Source organism: Panthera tigris, chromosome F3 (assembly GCF_018350195.1).
Source record: "Panthera tigris isolate Pti1 chromosome F3, P.tigris_Pti1_mat1.1, whole genome shotgun sequence".
Lineage (NCBI taxonomy): Eukaryota > Metazoa > Chordata > Mammalia > Carnivora > Felidae > Panthera > Panthera tigris.
Genome location: NC_056678.1, coordinates 24,570,701 through 24,597,711, shown reverse-complemented (window position 1 = coordinate 24,597,711; position 27,011 = coordinate 24,570,701). Strand labels below are relative to the sequence as shown.

The 27,011-nt window shown below is 39.1% G+C and overlaps 1 protein-coding gene across 5 annotated transcripts in view; it reads left to right on the top strand.

Annotated features, from left to right (window-relative positions):
* Positions 1–27,011, top strand: part of RGL1 (ral guanine nucleotide dissociation stimulator like 1) — a 253,629-nt gene that overhangs the window by 158,303 nt on the left and 68,315 nt on the right. For all 5 annotated transcript variants that reach the window (XM_042975485.1, XM_007096227.3, XM_042975481.1 and 2 more), the window contains one exon: positions 10,855–11,063. In XM_042975485.1, the coding sequence (XP_042831419.1) occupies positions 10,855–11,063 (209 nt within the window). The remainder of the gene's footprint in view (positions 1–10,854; positions 11,064–27,011) is intronic.

Here is a 27,011-nt window from a genome sequence, read left to right as displayed (position 1 = left end):
GGCAGCATAAAACTCTCAGGATCCGGTAACTTGACAACTCTGATGCCAGGGAATGGACTCCATTAGAGCAAGCCCATAGCCAGTGAGTGATGGCTCAAAAACCACTTTTTTCCCCTTTGGTTGCGGAGGAGGTGGAGTTTTCTCTGTGAGTTGGCATCTTGTCTGTCTGGTTCTCTGTTTTTATCTATGGCTGCCAGCAGCTACATAGTAGGGACTCAGCAAATACTTGTTGAATGAATGAATCCTCTCAAGTTTATTTAGGAACTATGAAACACAACCAACTTAAAAAGAATTATTCTAGCCTACTGCTAGATAAATAGAAGGCACTGACAAGTACTTGATGATTAATCGAATGGGAACTAGGAACATAATCTAGTTCTGTGGGATTTTCCCTCCTTCTCTTGACTCTTGGGGTTGCAAGAGGTTTTTTTCCCCCACCGGTTCTGAAATTCTCACTCTGAGGCCCCTACTATTTACCTGGCATTATCTCATAAAAAATACACACTAGTCTTAAGTTCTGTACATCTCTTTGCTTCCAAGCCATGAAGTGAAAAATTTCGCATTTATATTTTATAATCTCCACTGTTAGGTTTTTAAAGAATACAGTCCCTTATTTCCTTCATAGATTCCCTTAGCACCTCACTTAGGTTCTTTGCACGATGGAAGTGCTTTTAATACTGTTTCTACTGACTTGATTTCAAGAGTGGGTCATGAGCGATGGGAATGATGAGCATATATTTTTTTTTTTAAACAATTCTAAGTAGACTGCGGTAAGGTGGAGACAGCTACTTGATCCTTCTTTTTTTTAATGTTTATTTATTTTTGAGACAGAGGCAGAGCATGAACAGGGGAGGGGCAGAAAGAGAGGGAGACACAGAATCTGAAACAGGCTCCAGGCTCTGAGCTGTCAGCACAGAGCCCGACGCGGGGCTCGAACTCACGGACCGTGAGATCATGACCTGAGCCGAAGTCAGACGCTTAACCGACAGAGCCACCCAGGCGCCCCGATGAGCATATTATTAAGAAGACAAATATTTTCTTTGCAACTGACACGCCTGTCTTTTTACATATATTTTTGACACGTTAAATCTATCAAACAAAATGGTTACTCTTTCAGTTTCTGTTCGTTTGGAGAAATTGGATCAGTGTTCTTGCCAGCTATCAGTGCTTTCTACGCTCTGCCTTCTTTATTTTTACTGAGTGTCAGCATTTACAAACCTGCCACTTTGGCGGTATCCTACAGTCAATCATATTGCCATTCTACTTGCGTTTTCCTTTCTCTCTAAAGATACAAGGAAATGATCTCTTGACTAGAGAGGTTTATAAACCTAGCAGGTAGGCAAATTAATTAATAATCTGGAAATCAGAGGAGAACGTCAGTGTTCCCCGTGGGTTCTTAGGCTGTCTTATCCAGCAGCTTCTCATACAGGTTACTGACATTGTTTTCCTGGCTCCTTTTGAGCCCTTGGGGGAAGTAATTTGTCCTTCTTAGGCTCAATTTACTCATCTAAGAAACTGTAACAATGAGGGGGATTTTTGTTTTCCTCCAGAGAGGGTGTTTAGCACTAAACCAACGTTTTCCCCCATAGTGCTTATTAAAGGTTTCAGTCCGTGTCAGGAGGTAAGAGGCATAATACCATAGAGCATTTGATGCAGTCAGTCCTAACTTTTGGTGAAAGTTACTGGGGTAGGGGAAAAAATTGAAAAGAGGATTTTAGTATAACACACAGTACCTTCGTTTCTTTTATCTGTAGGATCCTGAATAGTTCTTGCAACTGTGCAACATGCCTTCAGATCTGTTATCTAATTTTGTCTCTTTCTTACAACAATCCTATGAAGTATGGAGATTCTGGGCTATTGAATTGTAATAGTCTTGGGTATACAAATCGGGGTTTGAATACCCACTATTGTGTTGCTTTGTGTTTTAACACAACACACTGTAATAGAAAGACAGGGCTGGTTTTATACCCTGACTCTCTCACATTAGGCTAATGGGCTGGGTAACTTTGGGCCAAATCCCTCACTTCTCCAAACCTCAGGTTCCTACAGTAAAGTGAGAATAATTCGTACCAGAAGATTTTTGTAAAGATTGAGCATCTGCCCCATAACTGCTCAGTAAATACCTATTAACCCTCTCTTCTCTTCCTTTTCATTTAGGGCATGAGGATGGTTTTCTTAGAATTGATTTACAGATTATGAAGAGTAAAATCTACTGAGAAAAAAAAAGCCAGTTTATTTCAGTATATCTTTCGGAGAGATGTACTCAAGATAAACTAAATTGTTCTTCATACCTCACCCTAGATTGGATCACCTGATAAGTAGGCTTGAAAGATACCTGCTTGCTCTGTAGATAGCCATTTCTACAAGCCCATGACCTAGGAATATTACTTGTGTCAAACACAGCACTGAGGACTAGAGTATTTGCCAGAGGCTCTATGTTCCAGAGCTTTGCGGGAACTGTAAAGTTAAATTTTACATTTGAATTTATAAGTCCACATAGACTTTAAAGATTTAGTTTTGGAGGGGAAAAGAAGCATGTTAGACAGTCATTACTTGAATTCTGAAATCCAGGGAATAGTGATTTACTGGCATTTTGATAATGGGGCTTTGATTTTTATGCTTTATCATTATAAAGGGGGCAGTAATAGTGGGAGCAAAATGTTTACTTGGCTTAAAACTGAACTAATCCCATAAGAAGGTGGGGGAGGGTCAGAGATTCCTTAATGTGGTATGGAGAAGAAGAATCAAACTAAGTTTGGAAACTCAGGCAATTGGCACCCCCTGCCATCCACCCCCTCCGCAGGCCCCAAGGATTGGTGAAGGAACCCTTTAAATCTCAGAAGGAGATAAAGCCCCATGGAACTGTCTGTGGGATTTATGGTGGGCTGGGAAAGCTTCTGGGCTGTGGGGAAGCTTTTCCATTCATAGCAGGCTTCATTCATAGACAATATTAGGTCACGTGGAAGCTCATACCCTCTACTGACCTTTTCAGACAGAGGTTGGCTGGGCTGCTCAAAAACAGAATGAGTTCCAGAATGCCAGAGCACCTGTCAACCTGTGACCTCAGGATGTGAAGACCTTGGGCATTTGGGGCTCTGAACAAGAGGCAAAGGAGGAAGTTATAAATTTTGCAAGTTTATTCTGGACACTAAACTCTGTGTGATGATTTGTTATTTGGTAAATACAGCAGACACTTTTTTAGTTCAGACTTCTCTCACCTTATGCAGCTCTAAGTCCCTGAACTTCTCAAAATAACATGTGATTTCTGTATTTCATAGAGTAGATGACCAAGACATCGAGGCTTGAATTTATTGTCCTAGGCTCATAGTGGCTTAGTCTCAGAAATGGGGCTGGAGCCCAGGTTAATTCATAACATCTCAGTCATCAGCATTCTGTTTCAGGCAGAAAAATAGCACATACAAGTGAAAGTATTTTATTTGGAAAACGTAGCAAACTCCCTGACATCCACCCAATTTTTGGATCTGCCTCCATAAAGACTTTGGAATCCTTCAAAGAGGACCAGAATGTCAGAAATAGGGATCTGTGTCAGGGAAGGTGGAGTCTGTTATGGGTTAACATTGGACCAAGCAGATTCACAGCCAGGAGGACTACTGTCTTTAGGAGATGGAAAACACAACTTCCTGTTTCCCCCAGGAGAGTTCCTGGACTCTGAAGGGGTGATCTAAGGAACCCTGCTGGGACAGGATGGTGGAGGAGCTGGGATTTCGGTGTGATAAAACAACAGCCTTTGTTTTTACAGTTCTCTTAGCATTTTCCTGAGGATGAAGGGTACTCGTCATAGAAACCTGACCACATTCGAACATGCGGCTTCAAGTCAAGTCAGCTCTTGGGGATCTTATCAGAGGTGTTTAGAACATGTTTGTTTGTCAAGCACATGCTTCTCTACCTCTTCTCTTTTCACATGTCTACCTTTTCCTTAGTTCAGAGGCAGTATTTCTATCTCCTTTGAGATCAGAGGTCACAATGACAGCACAAATGCCTTAACTGGATGGGAACACAGAAAGAGAAAAATGTTCAACCAGAATGAAGGTGTCTCCTGAATTTACCATTGACATAATCGGAGAGGGACTCCTGGGCAGCGGTATGCTGAATAAATCAGCTCTCCAGAACAAAAGCCCTAATTTGTGTGCAACCAGTCCGTTTCTATGGTGTAAATATTTCCACCATGACTGAACTCACAATACCAACGTGGTGTCATTGGACGTAGAATTGAGGAGGAGTGTGCACAATTGGCTCTTGCAAGTTGAACATGCTTGTTCTGGCAGGCGCTCACTGGACCTTGTATGTTTGCATCATTAGGTGGAAGGTTATGTTGGCATGTGTATAAACCTGACAGCGGAGGTTTCTTCTGAGTTCTCACCCCAGAGATGCTACCAGAGACCAAGTGGCGTGCCAGTTTGTCACTGGGCAGATGCTTCTTCTAGTGCTTTGGCTCCTTTGCTCCTGGAACCTTCTTAATTTTGGTACTCTTCCAGATGCCATTCTCAGCCCTCTATTCTTCCTGTTCCACACAGTCTGCCTGGGAGAGGAAAGCCACTTTACTTGATGTAATGTCTACATACTTCCATCTTAGGTTCCTCTCCCCAACTTTTAGATTTGTAACTGCCTGTTGGACTGTAATATTGGAAAATCCCGAAGACACTTCAACGTCTACATTTCTCTCTCTCTCTCTTTTTTTAAGTTTATTTCTTTATTTTGACAGAGGAAGGGGCAGAGAGAGAGGGAGAGAGTGAATGAGTGAATCCCAAGAAGGCTCTGCATCATCAGCATGGGGCTCAATCTCACCACCGTGAGATCATGACCTGAGCCGAACTCAAGACTCAGCACGTTCAACCAACTGAGCCACCCAGGCACCCCTCAAGTTCTACGTTTGTAAATTGGAATTCCGTACCTCTGCCCCACGAAAATCTGACTTCGCTTCCTCAACTTTCTTTCCTATAGGTGGCATGATTATCGTTCCAGTCATTCACACTAAAACTCACGTAAATGTTCCAGATTCTTTTTCAGATCTTCATCCTCTGCATCCAGCTCTTCGCCAAGTCTTGACAATTCCTGAGTATTCCCTAAATATGTCCCTCCACCCAGCACTTTCTCTATTCTTATCGTTGTTACACAAGTTAAGGCCCTTACCATTGCTCATCTGGAGTATTAACAACTTTCTCACTGATTTTCTCAACTTTAAACTTCCCATCACATGTTTCCTCCACACTGTGAATTCTCGGACCATGCTTAAAACTGTAGGAAATAGACTCTAAGCTTTTTAGGATTTGACCTGAGTCCTCTGTGATCAGGTAGCTCCCTGCTGACTCTCTGGCCAACCTGTCCATTCCTTTTGCCATGTTGCTCCCGTAGCCATGTTCCCTCCCATCACACCGTTTTTTTTTTTTTTTTTTTTAATTTTTTAATGTTTATTTCTTTTTGGGGGGCGGGGCAGAGAGAGGGGAGGAGCAGAGAGAGAGGGAGACACAGAATCGGAAGCAGGCTCTAGGCTCTGAGCTGCCAGCACGGAGCTCGATGCAGGGCTCGAACCCACGAGCCATGAGATCATGACCTGAGCCGAAGTCGGATACTTAACTGACTGAGCCACCCAGGTGCCCTGTCACACCTCTTTTCTTTTCTTTTTAAAAATTTTTATGTTTATTTATTTTTGAGAGAGAGACAGAGTGTGCGCGGGGGAGGAGCAGACAGAGAGGAAGTCACAGAATCTGAAGCAGGCTCCAGGCTCTGAACTGTCAGCACAGAGCCCGATGAGGGACTCGAACTCATGAGCCATGAGATCATGACTGAGCCAAAGTTGGACGCTCAGCCGACTGAGCCACCCAGACGCCCACACCTCTTTTCTTAATGTCTTTGTTTGTGCTGGTGTCTCTGTCTGCTGTGTCCTCCCCACCATTGTTAACTCATAACTTAAAACCTGGTGTTGGAATCCCCTATTTAGGATGCCTTTTTTGATGCCATCTGTATGTTGGGTCCCTCCTGGTTCTTCCATGGTATCTGCCTATCTATCTCTCCTTTTTTGTTTTGGGGGTTGTTTTTTTTTTCCCTCATTTCGCATCATAATGGTTTCTTTGTGTCTGTTTCCTCCACTAGACCCAGTAACCTGGGTGTCAGAACCGCATACTATTTACCTTTATGTCTCTACTATCTTGTACGGTGCCTGACACACAGTACTGTTAGTTAATGTGTGGCCAAATAAATAAAAGAGAGATCCATGCTATACTCTTTGTATGCATTTAACATCGTGCTACCAAATAAAGATAAAAATACAGTGTGCCAGGTTAAGTTTGAAATTCACATAAACAACAAATAATGTTTCAGTATGAATAGGTCCTAAATATTACACGGGACATACTTATGCCCCCAAGTTATTTTGTTATTCATTATTTACCTGAAATTAAAATTTAAGCATCCTGGCAAACTTAACCTAGAAAAAAATTGAGTTCATACCTGAAAGTTCACACAGTGCAGAAGCTCACACTCAACTTGACATCACCTGCCCAGAAGCTCACACTGAAGTTGACATCACTTGCCCTAGGGTTTTGTACACGGTGCTTTGCATCTCTCCATGCCTTATGTGTAAAGAGCTCACAATACTCAGATGCACTGGCCTTGCCATACAGTCTGCCATGTGCCATAACATACACACATGCGTTTGTTTCCTCTGCGTGGTAAGAACATTTCATCTATACGTATCCGGGCAACAATACAGACAGACGCAGAGCTCTTTCGTGCATCCCGTCATGGCCTTTCCTGACCTATGGTGGTTTCTTGTTGCTGGATGGTGGGTTTTTTGAAACCAGGAGTATAGCACACCTTCCAAAGGCTATAAAATCTTAGATGTGGGTTTTAGATTTTGTCAGAGAGTTATGACTAGAAAACTACTCACTGTTTACATTTCTGCTCAGGCCAGGATGCCTGAGAGCTGACGTTCTGAAGGTTGAGCATGGCTTGGACAAAGACGTCATACTGTCTCTAGTCTAACGACCTTGTGGACGTAGCATGTCCCCTGTTAAAGTATCAGATGACTGATGTATTATTTTGATGGAAGGAAAATTTTTTTTTCAAGTTAGAAACACTGAAGCTGTTAACAGTTTATGTTTTGGAAGGCGAAAGAGTGTATTTCTCCGTGACTGGCAACAGAATTGAAATATGGCACATTTCATCTCTCATCCCTCATGCCAGAATTAATAATTATGGAAATTCCTCAGCTAGGACAGTTGGGCAGAGTTGTAGATATTTACCCCATAGGAGTCAGGCATGTTCTCTCAGGAAAAGCTGACTTTTAATGGCAGAGAGATTGCCCCTCCACCCCACTCCAAAATCCTGAAACATTTTTGTGGCCTCGGTATCATGATCTTGTCAGTAAGACGATGGTCTCTGATTAAATCCAGATTGAGCTGTTTCCTGTTAGCGTGCTAACCCAGAGGGCAGGCTCAGCCCTCCGTGTATTGCTCTCTGAGTCTGGGTTATTAAACACTTGTCTGCCGAGGCTCGGTCCCTGACTCCCTCACTTTTCTTTTAAACTAGGATTCAAAGGTATTGAGATATTACACACAGAAGAGATCCTAAACTCTTAAAAGGGTCCTATGGCTGTCGAGTATATTGCTGCAAAAAAATTCGCTAAACTAAAGTTTAGCAAATTTTCCTCTAGTCTGACCATAAGGCAGAGTTATGTTTTCTGTTTCACTTTTATATAATTTTATTTCAAAATAATTCCAGTAACAAGCAGATAATTTCCAAATTTTTGTGTCACAAAGAAACACTCCACTTGAGTGTTGGTAAATTAGAACTTGTCTTCAAAATCTTCCCTCTGTTCTAGCAAGTTGATATTAGGGTGCTTAGCAAATGTGCAGAAAATGGCATTAAGCAAGTGTTCTGACACCTTAACGTGCCTTGTTAATTTTTTTGTGAGAATGATTCTAGGCACCAGAGCAATTCCTGTGCTTCATTTTATATTGTCACTCATGCTCACTCATTGCACTTAGTGAATAATATTTTTCTTTTTTTTTTTTTAATGTTTATTTATTTTTGAAAGATAGCAAGCGAGTGGGGGAGGGTGGACACAGAATCCAAAGCAGGCTCCAGCTCTGAGCTGTCAGCACAGAGCTCAACGCAGGGCTCGAACTCACAAACCACGGGATCATGACCTGAGCTGAAGTCGGATGCTTAACTGACTGAGCCACCGACGTGCCCCAATAATTTTTAAAATCTAAATAAGTCAAGGTATTTTATTAGCTATTCTGTTAGCTCAAACATGGTTCTTCCTAATGTACAGATGCAAACACTGAGGGACAAAAACTGTTATTGGGGAGGTATGGGGATCAGGCAAGCATATTGAGAGTTTTTTCCAGAGGAAAAGGAGGACCAAAAGGAAGCGACTGGGTTAATGAGTAACAGGATTCCATTCCCAAGGGAGAGCCTTGGCTTCCTGCCAACTCTGCTTTCTGGCAGGAAAGGGGACCCACTTCATCAGGCCCTTTGACAAACATTTTTCTCTGTGTGTGAAATTTTGGCTACATCGGTGCTCAGGGAAAAAGCAGTTCTTTTAAATAGCTTTTACTTTCCATAAGAAAATATGTAAAGTGGAATTTGCATTGTGAGTAAAAGGAGAATCCTCAAATTACAAAATTGTTTGGTAAGGGAACATTGTCACAAGGTGAGGAAGCTTGATTTAGAACTAGAGCTTGAATATCCCTGGAGAATGAGAAGCCATTCCTTTCATTATTGTTAACGTTTGACACTGAAGCATATTTTTTAAGCTGCTTTTTAATATTACCAGGCTGATCATTTGTTTGGGACCAGATCTTTTGAGTAAAACATAGAAAAAACATCCCTACATTTTGGTATTAAGAAAGACGTCAAAGGGATATATAGATGTTTGAAGATAAAAATTAACATTGTATTTTATAAGGTCTTTTTTTTTTTTTAGTGAAAAGTGGCAAAAGTGAATTATGGTTTAAACACATCGCAGTGACTTACTAAGCTAACATTTTCCAAAGTATGTTCATCCTGATGATCTGCAAGATGCTGGGAGAGTAAAGGGACTCCATTTGGAAGGATCATGTATCATGATCGTGTATCCCTCTCTTAGAGTTTCATAACATGTTAGCATATTGAAGACTTTAAGAAATTCTGTAGTAAAGAAATGTATTTGACCTTGTTTTGCTCTGTAGTTCCCAAACTTGACCACAGGACCTTTTGTTTCAGAACTAGTGTTTTACCAACACCCACGTAGGGCAGCACTGCAGCACTGTACTAACTGGTAAAACAAGTAATTAGACTTTGAAACCATATATCCTTTTCATTTATTGTTTCAGCTTAAAGTGAATTGACACTCCCGGGAGGATAGGTGGATACTATTAGGCCTATTTTAAAACTACATATACAGTGATAAAGAACAGTTATCAGGCCGTGATTGGAGTCAACGGGCAGAAGAGGTCTGCAGAAACATTTGGTATTTTGCCCAAACCAGATCCCTCCCTTAGTAAAGTGAAAGTATCCTTCGAGAATGAAATAAAGAAATAAAGTCATGCACTGTGGAAGCCTGAGTCTTAATGTTAAGTCCTGTTAGCAGTTAGACATAATGACATTAAGCTATTCTAACCCTTTTCTAAAAGCGATCGCCACCATTTCGGTCTTACTGGAAGCAATCTTGCCAGCTAATTTCCTTCCAGTGGTTTAACATCTGGCAGGCCAGGTGAAGAGAAAGCAAACATGCTACTTAGCACTGTGTCGTCATTTAGAGATTCAGTTCCCTCTTCTTTGCTCCTCTTCCTCAATTTTCACATGTCTGGTTATTTCAATTGAGGAAAAGCTGACATACAACAATTCAAACTTCCAGTTCACAAAACCTGCCTGGCTATTGTTTGCATCACTGGCAATGATTATTTGCTTTAGAAAAGGATCCTCTCAGTAGGTCATCTTCATGCTTATGAAGGACAAGTTAAGCTGAAAATTGCATCTTTGTATCATTTGTTAGGTGCAGATTTATTGTAGGATGTAAGGCACACCCCTGTTTTTCTTCATACTCAGTGTTCAAGCTTTACATATCTTTATCAATAGTCAGTTCTTATGTTTTGTGCAGTTGTACCTGCCAATATTATTTGCAATTTCATTCTCATGTGATGGCTACTTCTCATGAGCACATGTCTTTTCTTGTTCGTTGCAAGTCTCCAGAAATCAGAGATCATACACCCATCCACCCTTCCCATTACTCCCCAGAGGTTAGCCCGGGGCCGCTTGGTATAAGCCACTTCTTGGTCAGTTACGTTGATTGCTGATGATACTGAATCAGGAAGGATATTGCTTCTTGTGGACTGAAGAACACCGGATCATGGTCAGATCTCCGTAGATATCTGAATATACTCCTGATTTTTCAGCCTAGCGGTATGATGTCAACCGGCTCATACAAATCCTAAAAATTTAACAATCAGCTCTCCAAAGCCAGTAGGAGTCTGCTCCACCACTGTAGGAGCTGTCTTTAAGAATGAGTTTGACAACTTACCATGGAACAGTACAAAGGGGATGATTGATAACTTTTGCTAAACTTGATCCTGGGGTCATGGAAAACATTCTTGATAAAATAGGCCAGCAACCTAATTCTTTATAGGGGATTAAGTAGAGGCAGGTGTAAGCACTATGAAATAAAGCAGCATGAATATCATCACCACCTCCTCACTCTACTACACCCATGGGTGAGAGGATTGTTTTACGTGGCTTGAGGGGAATTAAGAGCACGGAAAACACGATAGTCTATGCTTCCACTGGTCCACTGATTGTGGTTTTCCTTTAGGGAGCATTTCGCCTGATCATAATCATGAATTTCTTGTACAGGTTGAAGGGGACCAGCTGCCTCCAGGACACACAGTCAGTCAATATGAGACCTGTAAGATCAGGACCATAAAAGCTGGCACCTTGGAGAAGCTTGTGGAGAACCTGCTGACGGCGTTTGGGGACAATGACTTCACCTATATCAGCATCTTTCTGTCAACATACAGAGGCTTTGCCTCCACCAAAGAGGTGCTGGAGCTGCTGCTGGACAGGTAAGAATCCAAAGGAGTTTGAGAGATGACAGAAACGTGAGAAAGGCCTTGTGCAGGGTGAAGACCTGAGTTTCAGACTCACCTGCACTTGGTATGCTGAGAGGGATGTGTGAGGAAGGACCCACTGGAAGAAACAGACTTTGGAACAGGTGGCACAAAGACTTTTCAAGAGCCACATTAGGGTTTATTTCTGGTAGATATACCTTAGAAGAATCTATAGAAAACTCTATGAAATATTTGGGAGTACCTGCCATAAATGTATACTCCGTTGTGTATAGATTGCAGTTACTGTTTGCCCCCCTAAAATTTTCTCCATATTTTAATAGTTCTATATTATTCTAGTAAATAAGCAATTGACTAGGAATCTTACTGAGTTGTTGGGAGAATTAAATATGCTAATATGTGTGAAGTATGGAGCTCAGTATTAGATCCATAGGAAGAATCTAATGGATGGCAGCTTCAATATAATGATGATGATAATATTATTAGCAATCACAATGCAGTGACTGCTCTCTGAATATTATCCTCGGTTTATGTTGTTAGGTCATATGTTACAGATAGCAGAGCAGTGTATATTATATTTTACACATTAATAATTCTGTTTCCCCTCCTTGGTTTTGCCTTGTTTATAATTAAACTTGACCTTTTAATAAATTGTTATTAAATTGACTTGATACTGGGAGGAAGAAAAACCATCAGCCAAACAATTGTTTTAGAGACATGAGAGTTGCCATTTTATATCCTTATATTTTTGGAGTTTCCTGCATAAGAAAGGAAATGAGATAGGCTTTTTTTGTTGGAGTAGTTGAATACTGACTTTTAACTAGGTTTTTAAAAAATTTTGAAGTGTTATGTGCCCATAGAAGGGTATAAAAAGAAACATTCATGTTTTCTCATATTGCTACATTTCCCCAAATATCTTTTATTAGGCTTTTAAAAAATTGTAGAACTGGGAAGAAGAAAATTGGACCATAATCTAATTAGGCAGATAACACATATTAACATTTTAAAAATAGAAGTATCCGTGTATATAGAGAAAAGTTCAAACAATTCAGAAAATTATAAAAAGTAAACATTTTTCATTCCTCCTGGGTAATCACTGTAAACCATTCCTTTTGTATTCTTCCCCAAATTTTCTGGGCTTATATACATGTACATAAATACACATTTATATAAATATATATCATATTTATTCATATATGATATTTATCAAAAATATTTTTATATGACATAAATAGAATCATAGTACAGTCTGTTCTGCAACTTTGGTTTTTTACTTACCTGTTTTGGAGATTTTTTTATTCATTAAGAGGATTAACATATGTGAAAGGCTTAGAACAGTGGCTGGCATATTGAAAGCTCAAGAAATGTAAGTTATTGTCATTTCAAAATCACATATAGATGTATTTACCATATTCTTTTTGGTGGCTTTAGTAGTATTTATTGAGTAGATTATTCTATGGGTGGACAGTTAAGCTCACTCCAGTTTTTTAATTTGTTTTTAAAATTTTTATGTATTAAAATGTTTTTAATGTTTATTTTTGAGAGAGAGAAAGAGCAGGGGGAGGGGTGCAGAGAGAGAGGGAGACACAGAATCTGAAGAAGGCTTCAGGCTCTGAGCTGTCAGCACAGAGCCTGATGTGGGGCTTGAACTCATGAGCCCTGAGATCACGTGACATGAGCTGAAGCCAGATGCTTAACCGACTGAGCCACCTGGGTGCCCCTGTTTTTAAAATGTTTAAACAATGCTGCAAAGAGTATCTTTGAATATAAACCTTCCAAGTACTTGTGTGAGAATTCTGTAGGATCATTTCATAGAAGAGTGGTGGATAGGACAAAATATATAAATATTTTAAAATGTCAAAGATATTGGGGCACCTGGGTGGCTCAGTCGGTTAAGCGTCCGACTTCGGCTCAGGACATGATCTCACAGTTCATGGGTTTGAGCCCCGCGTCGGGCTCTGTGCTGACAGCTCAGCGCCTGGAGCCTTCTTCGGATTCTGTGTCTCCCTCTCTCTCTGTCCCTCCCCTACTCACCTCTGTCTCTCTGTCTCAAAAATAAATAAACATTAAAAAAATAAAGTAAAATGTGAAAGATATTGCTAAATTGTCCTTCAGAAAGTTGCACCAACCACATTTCTGTTCACAGAGAATGAGCGGCCTATTCCCTTGCTTTCCCCACACCCTTGTGACCTGTGAATATTTTCACCTCTGCCATTGAAACCACCTCTACTGTCGTCTGTCCATTGAAAAATAGCTTATTGTTTTTTTAAGTTTCTTAAATTTGTGAGTGAGGTTTAGCATCTTTAAAACATTTACTGGGCTTTTGTGCTTTTCTGTTTACATCTTTTCATATCCTTTACTTCTTTTTATTTGGGACTCTTATTATCTACTTATAACTGTTTAATATTATGACATTATTTTTTTGCTTATCATGTGTTGAAAATATTTTTCCTAGTTTGTCCCTTGGTTTAAAAGTTGTTCATTAATATTTTTCATGAAGACATTTAAAATAATTTTTATGTGGTCATCTCTATCAGTCTTAAATAAGGCCTCTAATAATAAAATTCTATTCCAACGTGCTTACGATTATTGATAACAGTGGGTTTTTCTCAAGGTATTTTCCTCATAGATGCAATGTAGAGTGAAATCATCTAGACCAACGTTTATTCATATGTTCATATTCAGGAACATTGAAAAATGCCTATCCTTTATCATGCATTGATCTGGGTCTCATAACTCTGGACTTCAGCATAGATAAGAAGTTCTGTAGTTTTTTTGTATGGGCTTTAAATGTTAAGCTCTTAAAAATGTTAAGCCTGGAGTATAAACTTGTGGGATTAGTAAGTCATTTCTTTCATAGTTTGTTTGCTTGTGTAATATCAACACCTATAAATAGAGCTTGGAGAAGTGTATGAATTTTCCTTCTAGTCACATATATGGAAAGGATGCAGTATATGCGGACAGTATGAGGAAACAGGTCAACACATCAAAAACTCCTACAAGTTTTCTTTGGAATTGACAACGTCTTTTTCTTATGGGTAGCTCTACTGATAATAGGCCACAGATGTCCACAGCCAGTAAAGAAGCGCACGTGAATTCCAGCTGTTCGTCATAAGTAGTGGACATACACACAGGAACTAGAGTGTTTAGTCTGTGACTCATGTACATCCAGCGTTTATTTGATGATTTTTTAAATCTTCTCTTTGTTCTTTTATAGGAAGTACACATTTTTTTTATTTTTAAAAGATTAACTGGATGACAGTTATTAAATAACGGAATCAACATGAATTCAAATTACATTCAGTTCAAACTATCATTTAAGGTATAACTGAACAAAAGAGTTAAGGTTTATCTTGACCTGTTGGATGAGCCAAGGCTTGGCCTTAAATTTCATCTCCTACTCCTGTCCTTTGCTTGCCTCTGAAATGAATGGAATCAACAAGTGCCAAATGCCTATAAAATACCCGGGACTCAGCAAGACACTATTTGGGTGAAACAGAAATATAGGACTTGGTCGTTTTTCACCCTTGTGGTGAATTTACTGTGAAGCTGTTGGTACTTAACCTCCAGAGACCCTCACTTACTTGCAATACCATCTACATCACTTATATTCACAATATTATAATCTTTTTCTCAGAGAGGACCCTTCAAGTTACGTATGCTGTGCAAAACCTGGTTGCACTCCCTGAGAACTTAGTATTTTACTGCAAAAGATAAGGCTTACACTCATAAAACAAGTAGACAACCACTTAAGGTGGTGTAAAAAATGAAACTGTAACATGTTCTGCGGAAGTTCAGAGAAATAAATCTTGTTTATTTTGCTTCCTCCGTGGAAATGTGGATTTGTCCATGTATGTACGCACTTCAAAATGAATATTTCTCCCATTTCCCACTCACTTAGATCTTGTGACCAGATGTTCATCTTTGTTCAGTTTTAACCAAAATACAGATTCTGTGAAACACTTGATTCTTAAATTGGCCGTTGAGAGTTTTCATGTCTGTAATTGGGACGTAAGCAACTAAATTGCACAAACTTACCTACCCCGAAGATGAGTTTGATATACTATTTTTTGTTAGTAAATTGTGGTATAGTTGTTTGTGAGTCTCTGATATAACTTTTTGGTGATTTCTCTTAGTTTCTTAATAGTAGATTGCTTATCTTTTGTGAAATCAACACCGGGAAGTTACTATAGGATGTGCTAATCCTAACAAGTCAAAAATGGATTGAAGGCAGGTGCTGTAGTCTTTCTTGTGCCCCCAGAGGAAAGCTTATTTGAAGTCGAACTTTGATTTTCCTTAAGACTTCCAATCATGTGGCTTTTCTTGTATGGAGCTTTATGTAATTAAAAAAGTCCTTTTATATACGTTTTTTCATTCTGCTAACATGAGTCCTTGTGATTGACCAATAGAAAGCAGCTTGAAGTCATATATGGCTAATTCCATGCGTTTGCTTTATCTCTTACTTGGAGTTGTCAGCAGTTCACCAAGAATCCAGTTTTCTGTGCTTCTCACATGGTTCAGTTAATTCTAGGGCTCACAGACTTCATTTTTAACCTAAGAGAAAGTTTTGGATTATGGCTTAGCTCTTTGTGTTAGGCCTTTGTGATTTTGTTTTCTCTAACTTCACACATACATTCTACTTAAACATGTATTCTTTCCACCATACCCTTAAAAAAAGTAAGGGAGTTAGGTACCACTGAAAATACTTAACCTCAAATGTAGGGAGAATCCTGTCTCAGCTAGTGACCCTCACTGAGGACCATGAAATGTTTATACACATAGCTAGATTTTTCTTCAGACAGCTGTCATTAGCTACTTTTGGCCTATTCTTGATCATTCTCCTTGATCTGTAACTTTCATATCAGAAGTAAGAAGACTTCCAAAGACAAACAATAGTGGTGAATAGGTCTCCAGAAACTTTTGGTAAGTCACTATTGGCGCTCAGTTCACAGTTTGGGAAGGACTGGGCAAATCTGAACTGACTCTTGGTAGCAACTGAATTCTTCCAGTAGAGGACCTTTGGAGAGGATAAAGGTGGAAGGCATCCATAAACATGGTACTTTCAGACCAATCTGACTTGAATTTGCTTGCTTAGGTCACAGAGAAGAGACTAACTCAGTGGCTCTTTGAACTTACTTCCTCTATCCATGTTTTCTGGCCATGCGTTTTCACAGGCTTTATCTCAGTTTATTTATCATTATATTACCCCCCCCATGTTTGCAGATGAGAAAATTGAGGCCCAGAAACATTTAATCAGTGAGTGGCAGAGCTGGAATTAAAAGCTACCTCTTTCTGATTTAGAATCTCTTTCTAAGCATACCATATCACTTCCCTTGATTTGTTAATGTCATTTTAAAGGAAGGGCTGATTTGGGGATACCCCTCAGCTATCCTCAATTGATTTTCCTTGGAAACTACATTACTCTCTTCACATAGTTGTGAGCAATTCACTTGAACATCAGTGTTCCTGTTCATTCGTCTATTCAAATGATAGTTACCAGATGTTTAATATGTACCACATCCTATACTGTACAAGGTGCTGTGTATATGGTAGACAAACTGGTCATGACTCCTGTATTCTTCATACTTAATGGCTAGTGGGGAAGAGTAACATTAAATCACCATACAAATCAATGTGTATAGTTAAAATTGATACAATCCTTGGGACATAAGAACTAGATTCTGTGACAGAGACAATTAAGAGAGGATTTGGGGAGGTGGATATTACCCAAACAAAACTGGATGTTGGCTAGTGATTTGGGGTGTTTAAATAGGTCATGGACCATCAAGGTCACAGCTGGGTCTGTGTGTCTAGAGTGTTTCTGTTTATTTGATGTGCTCCGGCCAGATCCACTAACCTGAATCTGCTGCTTCCCAAAGAGGACTCTTCTTGGAGGACAAGAGTACAGTAAATGAGAAAGTTTTGGAGGATTTATGCAAATATATTATCACTATGGAGATAGTAATCTTAAATTCATACTTTATGATGCCTGGAATAATAACGCCTTCATATGTAAAATAGGATGTACCAATAACCAGCAAGAATGGAGCTGATCTTACTAAGTGAAGCCAGTTTCTCCACAGCACAGAGAAGAGTCAGTCAAATATAAAGCTTGACAAAATAAGTTATTCAGAGGAAGACATACCATATGATTTCACTCATATGTGGAATTTAAGAAACAAAACAAGCAAAGATAAAAAATGAGAGAGTGAGAGAGAGAGAGAGAGAGAGAGAGAGAGAATGAGAAACAGACTCTTAACTGTAGAGAACAAATTGATGATTACCAGAGGGGAGAGGGAAGGGGAATGGGTTAAGTAGATGATGGGAATTATGGAGGGCACTTGTGATGAGCAAGGGTGATGTATAGAAATGTTAAATTACTGTATTGTACACTGGAAACTGATATAACACTGTATGTTAACTAACTGGAATTAAAATAAAAAATTAAAAAAATATGAAGCTTGAAAATATTTTGTTTCCATAGATTTTGTCGTAATGCCAAATATGCTTCCATTTCCTTTCAGAGTTTTAGGATACTTTATGGGAAAAGCAATTTTCCCGTCTTTTAGTTTTGAGATTCATGTGCTAAGCATAGAGTGTAACCGGTTCAGGAGTCAAAAGTGAATTTGATACCAGTTTTGCACTCCTGACTTGCTCTGCAACATTGGACAAGTTACTTTATCTTAGTAGCTTCAGGTTCCTTATCTCTAACATTAGAATGAACAATAACCCTAATACAGGGTTATTATGAGGCTTAAGCTCAATGATATGAAGTTCTTAGTATAGTGGCTGGCAAATATTAAGTGCTTAGGATATTACCGTTAGTTTTGATTTCTTCATGGAGCTTAATACTTTTGAAATTATCTTTCTTATTTATCTTTCTCATTTCTTGACTGTCTTCCCTACTTAGCGACCATGTCTGTCTTGTTCACAGCTGAATCCTTAGAGAGGAATGGTTTGTGGCAGTAGGTACTTAGGAACCATCTAACAAGTAAAGAATGCTTTATATGTTATTCATGTCTGTCATAAGCCCTTGCGTTGGAAGGTACAATAGTGAACATTACCCAGAATCTGCACCCATTTAGTGGGATAGACAATCTAAAGACTTGTACCATTATTGTCAACGCAGTACTTTGAAAGACTATTTTGGCGGGCACCTGGGTAGGTCGGTCAGTTAAGTGTCTGACTTTGGCGCAGGTCATGATCTCACCATTTGTGGGTTCGAGCCCCACATAGGGCTCTCTGCTGTCAGTGCAGGGCCCGCTTCGTATCCTCTGTCTCCCTCTCTCTCTGCCCCTTTCCTGCTCCCACACACGTTCTCTCTCTCCTTCAAAGATAAATAAATATTAAAAAAATTTTTTTCTAAAATAGGGGCACCTGAGTGGCTCAGTCAGTTAAGTCCAACTTAGGCTCAGGTCATGATCTCACTGCTTGTGAGTTTCAGCTCCGCATCAGGCTCTATGCTGACAGCTCGGAGCCTGGAGCCTGCTTCAGATTCTGTCTCCGTCTCTCTGCCCCTCCACTACTCATGCTCTGCTTCTCTCTCTCTCTGTCTTTCTCTCTCAAAAAATATAAAATGAAACCTTAACAAAATTAAAAAAATTTTTTTAAAAAGACTATTTTTAATAGAAGTTTAAAGTTCATAGCAAAAATTGTGGAAAGTTTAGAGATTTTCCACATACTTCCTGCCCCCACACATACCCCCACTGTCAACATCCCCCACTAGAGTGGTACATTTGTTACAATCATTGACACATCATTATTGCCCCAAATCCATAGTTTACATTAGGGTTCACACTTGGTGTCGTATGTTCTGTGGGTTTAAACAAATGTATAATGACATGTATCCATTATTATAGTATCATACAGAATAGTTTCACTGCCCTAAAAATCCTCAGTGTTCTGCCTGTTCATCTCTCCCTTCCCCCACCCCAGTCCCTGATAATCACTGATCTTTTCACTGCCTCCATAGTTTTGCCTTTTCCAGAATGTAATATAGTTGGAATCATACAGTATGTAGCCTTCTCAGATTGACTTCTTTCACTTAGTAGCATGTAATTAAGCTTCTCCATGTCTTTTCACAGCTAAATAGCTCATTTCTTTTTAGTGCTGAATAACATTCCATGGTCTGAATATAATGGTGGACAAACTGCTCATGACTCCTGTATTCATTTTCTCTCAAAAATTAAACATTAAAAAAAAGAAATAAAAGGACATTGTTATATCCAAGGTCATCTGAGTTTTCTCCTAAGTAATTGTCTAGAAGTTTTATAGCTTGTTTTACATTTAGGTCTGTGATCCACTTTGAGTTGATTTTTATGAAAGGTGTAATGTCTGTCTAGATTAATTTTTTTTGCATGTGGATATCCAGTTCTTCTATCACTCATCATTTGTTGAAAAGACTATCTTTGTTCCATTGTATTGCTTTTGCTCCTTTGTTGAAGATGAGTTGACTGTATTCGTGTGGGTTTATTTCTGGTTCTCTCTTCTGCTCCACTGATCTACTTGTTTTCACCAGTACCATATCATCTTGATTACTGTAATCGTATACAGTAAGTCTTGAAGTCAGGTAGCATCAGTCCTAAGACTTTGTTTATTCTCCTTCTATATTGAATTGGTCATTCTGGGTCTTTTGCCTCTCCAAATAAACTTTAGAATCCATTTCTCAATATCCACAAATTAACTTGCTGGGATTTTGATTGAGAATGGGTTAAATTTATAGATCCAAGTTGGGAAGAACTGACATCTTGGCAACATTGAGTCTTCCTATCCATGAATATGGAACATTTCTCTATTTAGTTCTTCTTTGATATCTTTCATAAGAGTTTTGTAGTTTAGGATTGTAAAGGATTGTAAAATCCCTTGCATTTTTTTTAAGATTTATACACAGGTATTTTATTTTGGGGGAAGTGCTAATGTAATGTGTTCTTAATTTCAAATTCCACTTGTTCATTGCTGGTATATAGGAAAGCAATTAACTTGCACGTTAACCTTGTATTCTGCAATCTTACTATAATCACTTTTTCTTTTTTTTTTTTTTTAATTTTTTTTAACGTTTATTTTTATTTTTGAGACAGAGAGAGACAGAGCATGAACGGGGGAGGGTCAGAGAGAGGGAGACACAGAATCCGAAACAGGCTCCAGGCTCTGACCTGTCAGCACAGAGCCTGACGCGGGGCTCGAACTCACGGACCGCGAAATCATGACCTGAGCTGAAGTCGGCCACCTAACCGACTGAGCCACCCAGGCGCCCCTATAATCACTTTTTCATTCCCAGAGGTTTTGGTTGATTTTTTCAGATTTTCCACATAGATAATCATGTCAGTGTGCAAAGAAAGATAGTTTTATTTTTTTCTTACAAATGTGTATACTTTTACTTCCTTTTCTTGGTTTTGTTTTTGCTTTTTGTATTAGCTAGAATTTCCAGTACAATGTTTAAAACCAGTGGTGAGAGGTGACATCTTCCCTTGTTCCTGATCTTAGTGGGAAAGCTTTGAGTTTCTCATTGTTAAATATGTTACCTGTAGATGTTTATAGATGTTATTTATCAAGTTGAGGAAATTTTTCCCTATTCCTAGTCTGTTGAGAGTTTCATCACAAATGAATGTTTGATTTTGTCATATACTTTTTCTGTATCTGTTGATATGATCATGTGATTTTTTTTATTAACCTATTGATTTTATGGATTACATTAACTGGTTTTCAGATGTGAACCAGTTTTGTCTACTTGGAATAAATCCAATTTGGTTATGGTGTATAATTCTTTTTTACACTGTTGGATTTGATTTGTTAATTTTTTGAGAATATTTGTATCTGTATTCATGAGAGATACTGGTCTGTAGTTTTCTTTTCATATAACGTCTTTGTCTAGTTTTGGTTTTAGGTTAATACTGGCCTATAGAATGGCCAACTCATTATAGAATGAGTTAGGAAGTAGTCCCTCCGATCCTGGTTTCTGGAAGATGTTTTAGAGATTGATATAATTTCTTCCTTAAATGTTGGTAGACTTTACCAGTGAACCCATCTGGACCTGATGCTTTCTGTTTTGGAAGGATATTGATTATTGATTCAATTTCTTTAATATAGGTCTATTCAGAGTGTCTGCTTTTTCTTGTGTGAATTTTATGTAGATATGAATTTCTGACCTATATCATGTTCCTTCTCTCTGAGGAACTTCTTTTAACATTTCTTGCAAGGCAGGTCTACTGGCTAAAAATTCCCTCAATTTTTGTTTTTGTTCATTTGAGAAAGTTTTATTTCTCCTTCACTTTTGAAGGATAGTTTTGAAGAGTACAGAATTCTAGGTTGGTGGGGTTTTCTCTCAACATGTTAAATATTGCCATTCACTTTCTTCTTGCTTAGCCTCTGAGAAGAATTGAATATAATTCTGATTTTTGTTCCCTTATAGGTAAAGTGTTTTTTGTTTTATTTTGTTTACTGTGGCTTTTTTCAAGATTTTTCTTTGTCTTGATTTTCTGAAGTTTGAATATGATATGCCTAGGTGTGGTATTTTTGGCATTTATTCTTCTTGGTGTTTTCTGAGCTTCTTGGATTGGTGGTTTTGTGTCTGACATTAATTTGGGGAAATTCGCATTCATTATTATTCCTTCAAATATTATTTCTGTTTCTTCTCCACTTGGTATTCCCATTACACATATATTATACCTTTTGTAATTGTCCCATAGTGCTTGATACTCTGTTTTTTTTGGGAGGGGGTATTGTTTGTTTTTGTTTGTTGGTTTGCTTTCCAGTTTTAGAAGTATCTATTTTTATATTCTCAAGTGTAGAGAGTCTTTCTTCAGCCATGCCCATCTATTAATGGGTCCGTAAAAGGCATTCTTCATTTCTGTTACAATGTTTTGATTTCTAGCATTTCTTTAAAAAAATGTTAAATTTTCATTTCTCTGCTTGCATTATCCATCTGTCCTTGTATATTGTCTATTTTTTCCATTCAATTCCTTAGCATGTTGTTCATAGTTAAAAGAAATTCCTAATCTGATAATTCTACCATTCCTGCTATATCTGACTCTGGTTCTGATGCTTGTTCAGCAAAACGTGATGGGGTTTTGTTGTTGTTGTTATTGTTTTTAACATGCCTTGTAATATTTTGATGAGAGGTGGATATGATGTACCCAGTAAAAGGAAATCAATCTTTCATAATGTACTTGTAATGTGGGGGAAAGGGAAGCATTCTATAGTTTTATGATTAGGTTCAGTCTAACCGTGAGCCTCTGCCCCTGGACCATGAACTTCACCAGTGCTTCTTAGTTGCTTTGTTGTTTTTTCTCCTCCTGTCCCTTAGGGAAAGGATAACTAATGTGGAGGGACCTGGAGATGGGTATTTCCCTCAGCAAGGACCCCCCTAGGACCTGGAGGGGTTCCTACAGGAGTTCCTCCCTTGGACTAATGTCCCCCCTCACCTCTGTCCCACATGACTTGGAACTGAACTAATGTTTTCCTTAAAAAAAAAAAAGAAAGAAAGAAAAGAGAGAGGAAAGTGAATTAGACTCCAAAAATATACCCCTGCTGTGGCTGGACCCCTGGCTCTCTACTGACCTTGTTTTCTCAGGATGGATTTTTGCTGTTTGGCTCTTAGTACCTGCCTCAGGTAGAATGAGAAAAAGCAACTAAACAACTTATCAGCTAGCAACTAAGGCTAGAGAAGGCCTATTTTCCTTTCCCTGGGTAGATGAGGCTCTGGTAAAATTGTTTTCCTGAGAGCAGGTGTTCTTATGAATGAAGTACTCTGGTGTATTTCAAGATGGTTCCTTTTCACCTTTCCATGTTAGAAGTACCAGGAGACATTTCTCTGATATTTTCATGGGAAGCTGGTCAAGTTCATGGAGGTAAAACTCACCAAAGTGTGGCAGCCTCTCTGTGACTGGGTCCCCCTGTAGTTTCTCTCTCTTAGTCTTGTCCACACTGAGCCTCCAGCAATTCATCAATTACAATTCAGGTTTTCCTACCCTGGGACTGGTTCCCATGGAGATTTCTGCTCCGATAAGTTATGATTCATTGTATCTGCCTGTCTGTCTCTTCAGTAAGGAGCAGTGGTTTGCCCTGTGGCCTTACTTTTCTGATGGATCTGAGAATAGTTGTTCATTTTCCAGTTTCGTCAGCTTTTCGCTTGTTAGGGTGCGTGGCTATTTGTAAGCTCTTTACATGCTGGACTGGAAACTGGAAGTTCTTTTTGCCCATTTTTAAATCATGTTGTGCAATTTCTTACTGTTGAATTTTAAGAGTTTTTGTATATTTTGGATAATAGTTCTTTATCATATATGTCTTTTGAAAATATTTTCTTCGCCTTTGTGGCTTTATTCTCATTTTCTTGAGTGCATGTACACTTTTAAGAAAAATCTTTTTTTCCCCTAGAAGCTGTGAGGTGGTCATAGTAAACCTTCTTTCAAAAGCTCGTAACACAATACATTCAGCTCTCAAATGCTTTCTTAGCATGAGAAGCTGGGTAAGTATTTTGAGATGTTAAACCTCATTTAAAAATAATTTTTTAATTTAGTTCTGGAATTAGACTATGCACTTGCCCAAGATTCCTAGATTTCACTGGCATGCAGTGCTCATGAGGTTCCATTACTTCCTTCTCTTTTAGTGGGAGGCAAATTTTATAATATCTTCCCTCTGCTCTTTCAGGTCCAAGTACAGAGGGTTGTGAGCAGAGAGTTCTTAGGAGCAAATTCTAGAATCTAACCTTAGACGAGGGCCTCACAGCATCTTAACAGTGGTCACCATAGCTCAATGCCAGGTGCTGGTCTCTTACAGCAGTAACACTTAAATGTCACTCTTAAACTCATAGCATGATTTTTCCCACACTTTTGTTTCTTCTGAAAGTTATTTAAATCTAACTTCTGCCACTTACATAGGCGGTACCATTCTCTTAATTTATTTTAGTAACTCCCCTCTCCAACTCACCACAAAATCAAGTGGAAACAAATACAGCGGCTCACCTATTGAGTCTTTTGTCCTACCATCCATGAAAAAGTTGAGATTTATTGGTCAGTTGGCTGCGGCATGCTCATCCCATTCATATAGTAGGAAAGCTTTCAGGAAATCCTAGCATTCCTTTGTTTCCTTTCTCAGCTTAAAATACAGACATACTGGATATCCTGCTAGGGTGAGAATTTCTTAGAAAATGAAAGCCATTTCTAAGATTTGTGTTATAGCACATGAGTTTAAACAGATTTTCTCTAGATTTGAATGTTGATGACCCCATAGGCAAGAAAACTCTTGGATGGTGTAGATGTCATGGGTTTAAAAAAGTAAAGACAGTTTTCTGGAAGGTAGATTGGACTTAGATCTTATTTCTTGTGACTATTAGGAAGATACAAATATTTTATGGAAGAAAAGAGGATTATAACAAGGGCTTTGAGAATCTCTGGGTATCAATGCTTCTAACATTGAAAAGAGCATTGAAAACATCCTTCTTGAAAAGTCCTGTGCTCTTGCTGGTTCATGCTTTATCAGGTGGAGAAAAACAATTTAGCTCATAAAATGATAGAAGATATAACATTTGTAATAATTTATATACCCGCCCATGGCAGGCAGAATGATGCCTGACCCCCCCCCACCCCGCAAGATGTCCAGGATTAATCCTTGAAATATGAATATGTTGGGTTCCAGGCAAAGCAGAATTAATATTGCTAATTAGCTGACCTACAAATAAAGAGATCATCTTGGATTATCTGGGTGGCTCGAATGTAATCACAACGGTCCTTAAAAGTGAAAGGTAGGCAAAAGAGAGAATCAGAGAAAAAGATGTGAGGATGGGAACAGGGTCAGATAGATGCCATGCTGCTGGCTTTGGAGGTGGAAGAAGGGGACAATGAGCCAAGGACTTGAGGCAGCCTCTGGAAGCTAGAAAAGGCAACTGAATGAATTGTCTTCTGGAGCCTCCAGAAAGGAGCACAGCCCTGCTGACACTGTGTGTTGGATTTCTGATCTATGTAATTATAAACTAATCAATTTATGTGTAAGCCACGGAGTTTGTAGTAATTTGTTGTGGCAGCAATAGAAAACTAATACAACATCAATAAAATTTTTTGGTCTAGTAGGGAAGTTGTTCACAATTTGATAAAAATAAGGAGTTCTTGTCAGGGAGATTGACTCCAGACGTCGAATGGTCACAGGCTGCTCAAGGAAGTGAGGGTCACATGCTCATTCACCTTCAGCTTTGTTCTGTTCAGGACATCGTGCCCTGATCAGCCATGGCTCACCCGCTCAGCTCTGGGAAGCATGGCAGGAAACAAAAGACAGGGCTTAGCCTCAACATGACAAACACTTATTCTTTTCTCTCTGTAGCTATGCCCTAGCATTATGTTAACCAGAAAAATTTCATTTGGTATTGTTTTAGAATTACATCCAACCCTAATCACTTGAGGGAAAATGGAAATAAGTTCTCTTCCTTGCTGGGTTGGTTGTCTTTAGTAAATCCTTATTTATTTTTGCCAAATGGGCCCAACTTTCACCCAGAAGCACTGTGGGAATTCTCTGTGGGAACGTGTGGTGATTGTAGAACCCTAGCTTAACGGGCTGGAAGTGATGGTTCTGTTAAAGTAGACCCTGAAGGGATGCTGTCAAAGACTTCACCTCAGGTCATAACCGAACCAGGCTAGCTTTCTTTTCGTGAAATGAGATCAAAATGTTTCTATGAAATACCTTTTTTTTTTTTTTTTAATGTCACTTGGCCAAGAGAGGGAGGACACACAGTTATCTTTCTTTTGTAGAAAAGGATGCCAAATTGCTCAGCAGATTTTTTTTATGTGCATTTGTTTGGAAACCACAAAATAAAACTGCCAAAAAAAACCCCTGAAAGGCAGGGTACATATATCCTGAGTGGTAACTGGAATGTATTCTGGTTTTCAATCCGGCTTTGATAATTGAAAGCAGTGGTCTTGACCATTTTCTAGCAGTTGGTGGGAGTGATTGATCACAAACCTGTTTAGGAACCTGCTAGAAACTATGGATCATCATCCATTTAGAAAAAAAGCACATCACCAAATTTTGCATATGGTTTAGGGATTCCCAAACTTCCATAAGTTCATCAAGGGGCCCTCCAGGCAAATGCTCCTGAGCATGGGTGATGGCACATGACAGGTAGGTGGCCATTAGGAGTCAGAGGAGGGCAGTGCTCCTACCGTATATCATGATGGGGCAGAGAAGTATGGTTCTGAAAATTAAATTCATTAATTTCATTAAAGTAAATTTAATGGTTTAAAAAAGGTATATCTGAATCTTTAAAACTAAAAAGGAGTGTTTTTTAATTAGTTTCATGTTTTTCTTATGACTTTTCTCTTATTTGACTTTTTTTTTTTACGTGTGTGTGTGTGTGTGTGTGTGTGTGTGTATGCATGCGTGTGTGGGAGAGAACTTAGCTCTTGGGAATGACATGTAAATCAATGCTATATTGAGTTTTTGTAAGCATAGGGGAGAAAAGTAGTCCTAAAAATGATGGGATACCACAGTCCTACCCTCATACTCAGTGTATGAGGTTTTACACAGCACATTTTGTAAGGTTCTTGACGAGCTTCGCGATAGCACCTTTTTGTGGTTGGGTTGTGAGCTACAGCCTTGTACTGATTTGTTAAGGATGTATTAATTCATCTTGAACCTAAGCCAAATCTCAACCCGCTTTACAGACTCTGTGGTTGTCAGAATGTTGCCTGTTCCCTACCCCAGACCCAACCCTGTTTCTTCTGCTGTCCTTCATTGCGGCTACGGCCCGGGCAGCGTGCTAGCAAGACGCATTCACAGTTGATTGTTCACAACTGCTACCTTCCAGAAGTGGAGGGAGGAGACACTGAGGAGGCGCCAAGCTGTGGTGGCAGAAAATGGATGAGCGAGGAGAAATTGATGACAAGGTCTTGGAACGGAAAATAGAAGACACCTTACAGAGCAAGGGTGTAAAACCCATCACACTTAAGAAATAATCTTAAA